Source organism: Megalobrama amblycephala, linkage group LG4 (assembly GCF_018812025.1).
Source record: "Megalobrama amblycephala isolate DHTTF-2021 linkage group LG4, ASM1881202v1, whole genome shotgun sequence".
In the NCBI taxonomy this organism is placed as follows: Eukaryota; Metazoa; Chordata; class Actinopteri; order Cypriniformes; family Xenocyprididae; genus Megalobrama; species Megalobrama amblycephala.
Window position 1 is genome coordinate 34,404,323 of NC_063047.1, and position 8,684 is coordinate 34,413,006.

Sequence of the window (8,684 nt, forward strand, 5' to 3'; positions counted from 1 at the left end):
AATTAGCTCAGTAAGAACACTAATCACCATTGATTGAAAATGTATAGCAATTACTAGAGCTGATGTGTCAAGTCATAGCACTGTTGATAAACTGCGAATAATATGCATTAATTCCCAAGGAACTCTCAAAATATATAGTCGACACAGATTTTTCCTAAAAAAAAAAAAAAAGTTTTAAAACAGGGAATCCAAAAGCCTTTTTTGACAAAAGGAAAAGGAAACAAACAAACAAAAAAAGCATTAAGGCAATATGCATATTAAAGAATATTGAAAAAAATAGTCAGAAATTATAAATATTATGTGGCAACACTTAAAATATACTACAAAACAGTCCTTTATTTTGCTCTGTACAGAACGCAACACGTCACAGATAAACACAGCAGTCAAACTTCAGGAACTTAAGCCCCTCCCCTCTGCTCTGATTGGATCACGCGTGTGTTATTAGCTTACAGTACTTCATAGAGGAGTTAAACACCAGCATGTTCTAAGCATCACATCTGGCGTTTATACTGAAACTCTGACGGTGCACTTCACATCGCTGTGTCGTGTATATGGCCCCAGTCATCACCATGACTTCTCAAGCTACTGGGTTTAAAGCGGAAGAACATTCCCGTGTGATTCTGGGAGTTAAAGGAGAGATGCAGACCAGCATCAGTGTGGAAGAGGACGGAGAGCGACCGAAGATTCTCCCGTTCAGCGTTGAAGCTCTGATGGCAGATCGGAGGCCGAACAGCTCTTCCGCCGGGACATCGCACACTCTCATTCCGGATGCAGATCCAGACCGAGCCGGTGCTCGCTTGACATTTTCTGTTGACGTTCTCAAACTGCACGAGAGTGCGCCGGTAAAGGCGGAGAGCCCAGAGCGCGCGGAGCGGAGCACATGGATGCAACCGCCCAGTTTCTCTCCCAGTGAGTTACAATAATGTCTTGGCCAAAGTAGAGCGTGTGAAGTACATAATAAATGCTTTGAACTGACACTTATGGGCCGAGATTCATATCTGACTGCATGCTTACACTTGATTGGCGTCCCCATGATGATTTATTATAGACCCATCTAGATTTATTCTTAAAAATAAAGGTTCTTTATTGGCATATGGGTCCATGAAGAACCTTTAACATCCACATAATCCTTCTTTATAGTGGGGAAATGTTCTTTAGATTATTAAAATGTTCTTTACACTAAGAAAACTTTCTTCTTCCATCACTGGAAAAATAGTTAATTTAAAACACCGTTTGTAACCATTATTTTTTTAAGACTCTTTAAGATAAGACTATTTAAAATAAAAATTAAAAAAAAGTTCTTTAAGACTGATAATATCACAAGAACCATTGTGTAGACCTCAAAATCAGTACTGTATGATGAGTCTAAAGTCGGTGTGTTTGTTTGGTTGACTTCAGGGCGTCTCAGTCCTCCCGCGTGTCCTCTGAGGAAACACAAGACCAACCGAAAGCCCCGGACCCCGTTCAGCACGTCTCAGCTGCTGGCGCTGGAGAGGAAGTTCCGGCAGAAACAGTACCTGTCCATCGCCGAACGGGCCGAGTTCTCCAGCTCACTCAACTTGACGGAGACTCAGGTGAAGATCTGGTTTCAGAACAGACGAGCAAAAGCCAAGCGGCTCCAGGAGGCCGAACTCGAGAAACTTAAAATGGCCACTAAACCGATGCTTCCTCCGGCTTTCGGGATTTCATTCCCAGTCGGAGCTCACGTTCCCGCTTCATATTCAGGATCACATCAGTTTCACAGACACTCCATGAGCTTGACTCCGGTGGGACTCTACACACACATGGGATATAGCATGTATCATTTAGCTTAGAAGATGATCCAACGCCAAGAAATGTGACTCTTTCCGATAAAAGTGGGAATGGTTGTAATGGTGGCATTACATACGGCCTGTACTTTCACAGAGAGTTATGAAAACGGATTTGGTCGAAGGTAGGTCGAGGGAAAACAGTCTGTATTTCACACTTGCATTCACAGCAATGCGTTTATAATCGAACAAACTCGCATGAATGTTTTAAACGAACATTTTAAAGATAAACAACACTGACTGTTGTTTTAATGACTCCCTTCGAAAGGGATATCTGAACTGTAAAATATTGTACATTTGGACAAAAATACCATTTATATGATGAATATATTTGTTAAATAAATTAATGACAAATGGCCTATTCTTTTTCATTGTTTGTTCTGCGAGAGTTTTTAAAAACGTGTCCAAAAAATGAAACCAAAATATTTCCAAATTTGATGACGATTAAAGTGTTGGGTATTTAATCTTAAACTCAAAAACTGTACATCTTCATGTGGTTTCCATAAAACACTCGAATAAACAAATTCCAATGTTTTCAAAGAGAAAAAAAGTAAATAAAAAAGAACATCAGGGCTGGCATATGTCAGTGTAATTTAAAACCACTCAATAGTTGTACACATACTTGCACTATATATTAATTTGTTGACTCAGATTAACATCAAAGTTTTCTTGCTCAGCACACGGTAATGGTAAATAATCTCTTACAGAAACACATCTACGTAAAACGTAACCCCAAAAAAGAACAGGCAGTCTTTGAGTATCGTGGTGAAAGTGCATTTAAACTGTCATCTATCATCTGGCTGGAGTGTATTTCCACAGCTGTTGCTTATTGCTCTGAAATAACCCACTTAGATTTTCTTGGCGCCGGTGGAGCTCGCGGAGACCAGCGTCTACAGAACCGTCACTTGTGAGGAGTTCAAACAAGCCAGTTAAATTAAAGATTGGACTTAGACCTGAAATTACCTTAAATGATTTGACTGGAATCCTCTGAAGGGATGAAATTACAGTGAGTTTAGAGGACCTGTATGGCATAGAGGTCAATCAAGAGAAAATGTCAACGTTCTGGATCAAGGTTGTTTCGATTCAACGCTGATTGCACAATCTAGTTTCGACCTCTTAATTTTCCAATTTTTAATAGAATTTTGTTAACCTTTTTACAACCATTTAGAATATATATATTTTTTTTTCAATGATGAGACAGTTTCATCCACATCTTAACACTGATCGACGGTCACATGTTGGCTAGATATTTCAATCATTAGAAATAAGAAAAAAGAATTGAAACAAGCCTGTGATTTTCATGAGAAAACGCATCGATTTATGAAAGAAGAGTGAATTTCTTTATGGTCTCTGTGAAGAACGTGATCTGTCACAGGCCCGAGTTCAGAACATTCCGCTGCTCGGTAATTAATAAAAGCCCTAATGACAATACGATGAGAATCACACGGGTGAGCGCGCGGTCTGAAAGAGGCCGACCTTCTGACAAAAGATCTGAGGGGGATCCGTCCTTTCTTTTCAGAAGAGCTCGCACTCTCTCTCTCTTCACGCCCCGGGCTAAAAGGGAAACAAAAGTCACTTGTTTTTATCATCCAAAATATCACAACGGGAAGTTTGCGAAGAGAATCGGCGCTTCATTTCACTGGCGCCACGTCTGTCAGTCTGTCTTCAAGGACAATTTGAAGACTCAAACTGGGAAGTTATTTCAGCCCTTTCTAGATTTATGTTCATTACACATGTTATATTCTGATAACATTCCATGCATGTCTTCCAGAAACTCTTGCAGTGCTGTACACATTTAATATAATCTAAAAAAAGAACATAAACTAACCTAAATTAGTGTTAGAGTTAAATCGTAAAATTAATACATTTGTAAATTAAACTTGTGAATAATAAATTATTTTTCAGGACAACGCAGTTCACCACAACGTTAATATTAACGAATATTGAACACTAACATTCAAAAACCGTTGGTACAAATGTGTTTTAGGTCAAAATCTTTACAGATTATTATACATTAGTATATGTTTGTTGTTCTTTCCTTTTAGAGGAGGATAGAGATTTTGTATTCAACGCTCATTTTCCCCGAAAGATTTCCATGATATTTCAAAACTTCATTTTATATACTGGTGCTTATTTTGACATCTCAAATTAAAATAAACCTCTTTCTGTTTTTGTACTGTTAACTCTAGACCCGAAACGATTCTTGAACACAATCTGTATGTAGCTATAAAAAAGAGAGCTGAATATTGGAAGACCTGCCCAACATTAGTAGACCATTTGGCTGGAATATATTACGTCATGTAATTGCGCAAAATATTTTCCATTCATTGGAATGACACAACGTGGAATAAAACCAATAAAGCCTGGATGAAGTATTCCTATAGAAAACAACATCTCATGATTCCAGTTATTTTGGTTTCAAATTCGCATCTGCATTAAAGGCTTGTGGATTGGATGCTGTCATAAGCTACAGCGCCCCCTGCCGGTTCACGCGACTTTAACTTACATTAACTCAACAGTACTGATTTCAATTGGTAACCATCACATTCGTTTCTCTCTTTAAACATTCTTTATTAACGAATGCCTAAGGTTTCAATTATTTATTTTACACATGGACGATGAAATGACATTGAAACCGACACTGCCAATAAAAGAACAATCTGTACTGTGTACAGGCAATTTATCTCGAAAAATAACAGACCTAAATAACAACACATAAGGATTAATCCAACAATTTTATCAATAAGATTAGCCATTCTCTTTATAACCACATTCATGATAATGGAAGTCATAATACTCGGGTGTCGCAAACTGACAACATCTCAAACTAAAGGCCTAAAGTCTATCATCACTTATCATTTATGAGTATTACAAGTTGGGTTACTGCAGTAATTCTTTTCATAAATATGTTTCTTTTCCTGGAAATTGAATTTGATATTTGACTATTTCATAGCAATTAAATTTCATGCTTTTGCAACAACTGCAGCTCGAACGTTTTCCTTTAAGGTAAGCAACGTAAACGTAAATGGCCATGTAAATATATAAACCGATATGAAATAGAAAGAAAGAAAGAAAGAAAGAAAGAAAGAAAGAAAGAAAGAAAGAAAGAAAAAAAAAGAAAGAAAGAAAGAAAAGAAACGAAACCGAGATCATTTGAGAAAAGATACACCAATGCATGAATAGCAGCACTATAAACCTAAATAAAATGTTTAATACAGTTTATATAATATGTATAATTTAACCTAAATGTTTTGCTGTAGTAAATCACGAAACAGCATGAAATCATGTAGACACGGAAAGAGTCGGAACTGCTGAACACGCGAATCTGAAGATCATAATGTCTGTTAATTGATATTCACACATGCAACACGTTTTCCCTAAATATTTACCCAGCATATTTCACATTTCAATTACGAGTGGTACACATATTCTGCTCGTCTTTTCAGGACAGAATAAAGTCACATTAAATCTATAGGCCTATTTGAAGACAATCTAACTGAAGCTGCACTTCTGAATTAGCCAATGACTACTTCATTTTATACAATCACAATGACAATGCATTATTAAATATGTAAAATAACAATTATAAAATTAAAATTGATCAATGCAACCAAAAGATAACAATTCATAAAACGCCATAAGTTCCGAGTGATGAAGTTCAGCGGATCTTCGGAGTCTCAAACTCCGACTGAAATTGATGATGTAGATATTATTGGTGTAAATTCGAAGACATAATGGGAATTGTTTTCTTATTAGCTAATGAGATGTTACGCTAATAAAAAGAAACAATGGAACCATAAACAGATGGAATTTGTCTAAACGCTTGTAAATACAGCGATTATCACACTTAGGCTCGGCCTCAGCAAATCGCTGTTGTAAATAAACCATTTTCTGGCTCGTTTTAAAAGTGTGTTTCTTTTAGCCAACCACAAAATTATTTCTGCCTGTGTTTTATGATGCGTTGGTTGCAGGCGCTCGAATGTCACACAGAATAACAGGCGCAATTATTCACCCCCTGAAGTTTAAGGTTGTTATTTGGCGAGGTTTTCTGGCGGAATATTCGCTAATTAGACTCATAACACGAGCCTGTGATATCACTTGAGCTACTGAGTTTGTTTAAAAATTAACTCCTTTATTATATTAATGTAAAATTGCTTACAGAGTGAGATAAGGCTCGTCCACAGCAAGAATTGGCGTTCAATCTCACCATCGGACCATATCGATTTTTATTATAAGCAGTTTTGTCGTTTGCCGCTTTAAATGCTCGCGGGTGGATTATGATTGGTTGTCTGGTTGTCTGTTTTTATTTTTTAATTCATTTTTTAATTTTTTTTTATCGTAGCCAACATCAACTGAAAAATGAAATCGCTCTGAAATTAATTCCGGCCATATCGTGTGTCGTTATTGTAGTGGTGTAGAATGATTCTTTTGGTTTTTAGATTGCTCATAAATTTCACGCCAATCCCAACGATCTCCTTCTGAGCCACCAATTAACAGCGAGAGTGAAAGGAAGTTAATTAACTGTAATTAATAGGAATGGTCACAGAAACTCACTTATTTCTGTGAAGTGTCGTCATCATCCACGTGAAAACTGAAACACCCGGTAACGATCTGAAGTCATTCAGCATATTGTTCGCCTTGAATTTTCAAACTGAAAACACAGTTGATGTCTGAGGAATAAACACTCTTTTGATCAAACGGACATACATCATAAATCACAGAAGCACTGAAGCGAAGGAGAGCGAGACTGTGAGGAAAGGGCAGTGCAGCTTTTATTCGCCAGAGGGCGCCGTTACACCGCGAGGATTTCTGAACACATTTCTCTTCGAATACGTACTTTATTTCCATCATGACCGTCTTTAGAGATTTTGACAAGCGCATCCTTTTTCTCTCTCACCGGTTTCCACTAAATGCATCAAGCGCTTCAGTGCAAATCTGTCTCTCAAACATCAGAACATCAATCCTTCTTTCAGCTTGAAGCAACACAACATGAAGCAGAGATTCCTTTCATGTGAAACACTGTGTTTATCAGAATAACCAAGTTTTTAGTACCTGTCAATGCATCTGCATCACTACATGATCTAACACACTTTTGATATTTCTTGTACGCACAAACTACTGAAATCAGCACGCGCTCTGTTCATGCACAGCGTTTTTTTTTTTTTTTTTTTTGACCTGGAATTCGGAGGTGAAGGAGCGCCAGTGAATTCAGGAAAACAGGCAATTTGTTCCATCTTCCCAGGAAATCAGGACAAAGTTACCAAAAATGTTCCAATCATTGTTTCCAGGTTTACATACTCACTGAAATCTGGATCTCTTGAGAACAATGCTTGCCACGAAAACAAAGCCAAGTCTCCGAGCAGGGCTCGTGTGTGTGTGTGTGTGTGTAGAAGAGATTTATTTCTCTCTCATCATGACAGTCACTTCATCATGAGTCGCTCACTGAGACGCTGAGGAGGAGGTCACGTGTTCATCAAACAGCGTTTATACCATAAAAATTAAAATACAAATGATTGAAAACACAATTAGTGAATTCAAAGTGCATGAAATGATCACATGATCTGAACCCCTAAAAAGCTTCTATATATGATATTCTGACGGAACCTTTTCTTTTAAGAGCAATATAAAAATACTTATACATAAACCAGACAAACTAGTTCATACTTTTATAATAAAATATTTTATTTTACTTAAAGAATGCAGAAGGGTTGTCACGGAAGTGAGTTATAAGGCATATATTCATCAGGTTGTGATTGACAGCATTAGTTAAAGCTCCATCATGCGAGTGTAACTGTGAGCTGAGAGTGAAATCAGAACTGATCAAGAGTAAATGAATAAAAGCATCTGCTCAATGTATACGCAGCTAACAGGGAATGTTCTCAGAACGTTCTCTCAAAGTTATGAACAAACGTTCTTCCAGTAACGTTAATAGAACGTTCGTTCAAAGTTATCTGGTTTTAATAAAGTTTTTCCTCCTAAGTGTTTTAGTTCCTCTAACGTTTTTTAAATGTTACTTGTCTCAGATCGTTCACAGAGCATTCAAAAGTGACGCTCCCATAATGTTTGCAGAATGATGAAATGGAATGTTCCCTTAAAGCTGCAGTCCGTAAGTTTTGCCTCTTTGTCGCCATCTCTGTTTGAAACCTGCAGTTGCAGTCATTTTCAAAATGATCATTTTTATTCTCCTCTGTGCGGATGAATCTGATGTTTGCTGTCAGTCATCACATTGGTGTGGATACTGTACTTCAGAATCACAGATTCTACGTCTTGAAGTATGACCAAAATAAGAATTTTCATCAGAAAATGTCATCTGAACAAGTAACATGTCTGCCACTTTTATTCTGACCAACTGAGGAAAAAAGCATTACAATAAATCACACTGCCAATGGAGATGAAATCTAACGATCGCTTAGCTTGGATCACGTCAAACTGTGCAAATTATTATTGTTGTTATACTTTGTTCTCAAATTGTTAATATTAACAACATCAGCGTTGCGTGACTCTGTGTATTCAGTGTGTATTAGCGTTACCTGTGGATTTCAGTTTCTGTCGCCGCTCCACAGTCTGACGTCTTTCGCTTTTGACTACGGCTGAATCTCCAGTTGTCGCTGACGATTGTCATTTGGACCTTTCTGGATTACAATCCACCATTAAAATGATGTTTAATTATTGCAGCTGCTGTGAGAAAAGACTATAAATGATCCTCACACAATTTAGTCTACTAGTTGGGACTCGTTCATGTTTACAGACGTGACGTAATGATGCAAAGATGAACGGCAAGCTTACTGTTGTGAATCGAGCTAATGTAAGGAGATCGTTTTGAACACTGGCTGGTTATGTACTTAAAATTTGATTTTGGATAATTTTTAAAGCTTT

General features: G+C 37.4%; 1 protein-coding gene across 1 annotated transcript; it reads left to right on the forward strand.

Moving 5' to 3' along the window:
• The first annotated feature begins 253 nt into the window (after positions 1-253).
• msx1a (muscle segment homeobox 1a) lies at positions 254-2,167 on the forward strand. The gene is made up of 2 exons (XM_048188989.1): positions 254-909; positions 1,399-2,167. Exons 1-2 carry the CDS (start codon positions 552-554, stop codon positions 1,812-1,814), a joined length of 774 nt encoding a protein of 257 aa, XP_048044946.1. The 5' UTR covers positions 254-551; the 3' UTR covers positions 1,815-2,167.
• The last annotated feature ends 6,517 nt before the right edge of the window (positions 2,168-8,684 follow it).

Bases quoted from the DNA above. Each gene is read 5' to 3' on its own strand.
- msx1a (XM_048188989.1), top strand. From the start codon at position 552: ATGGCCCCAGTCATCACCATGACTTCTCAAGCTACTGGGTTTAAAGCG. The intron at 910-1,398 runs GTGAGTTACAAT...GGTTGACTTCAG, and splicing joins ACCGCCCAGTTTCTCTCCCA to GGCGTCTCAGTCCTCCCGCG.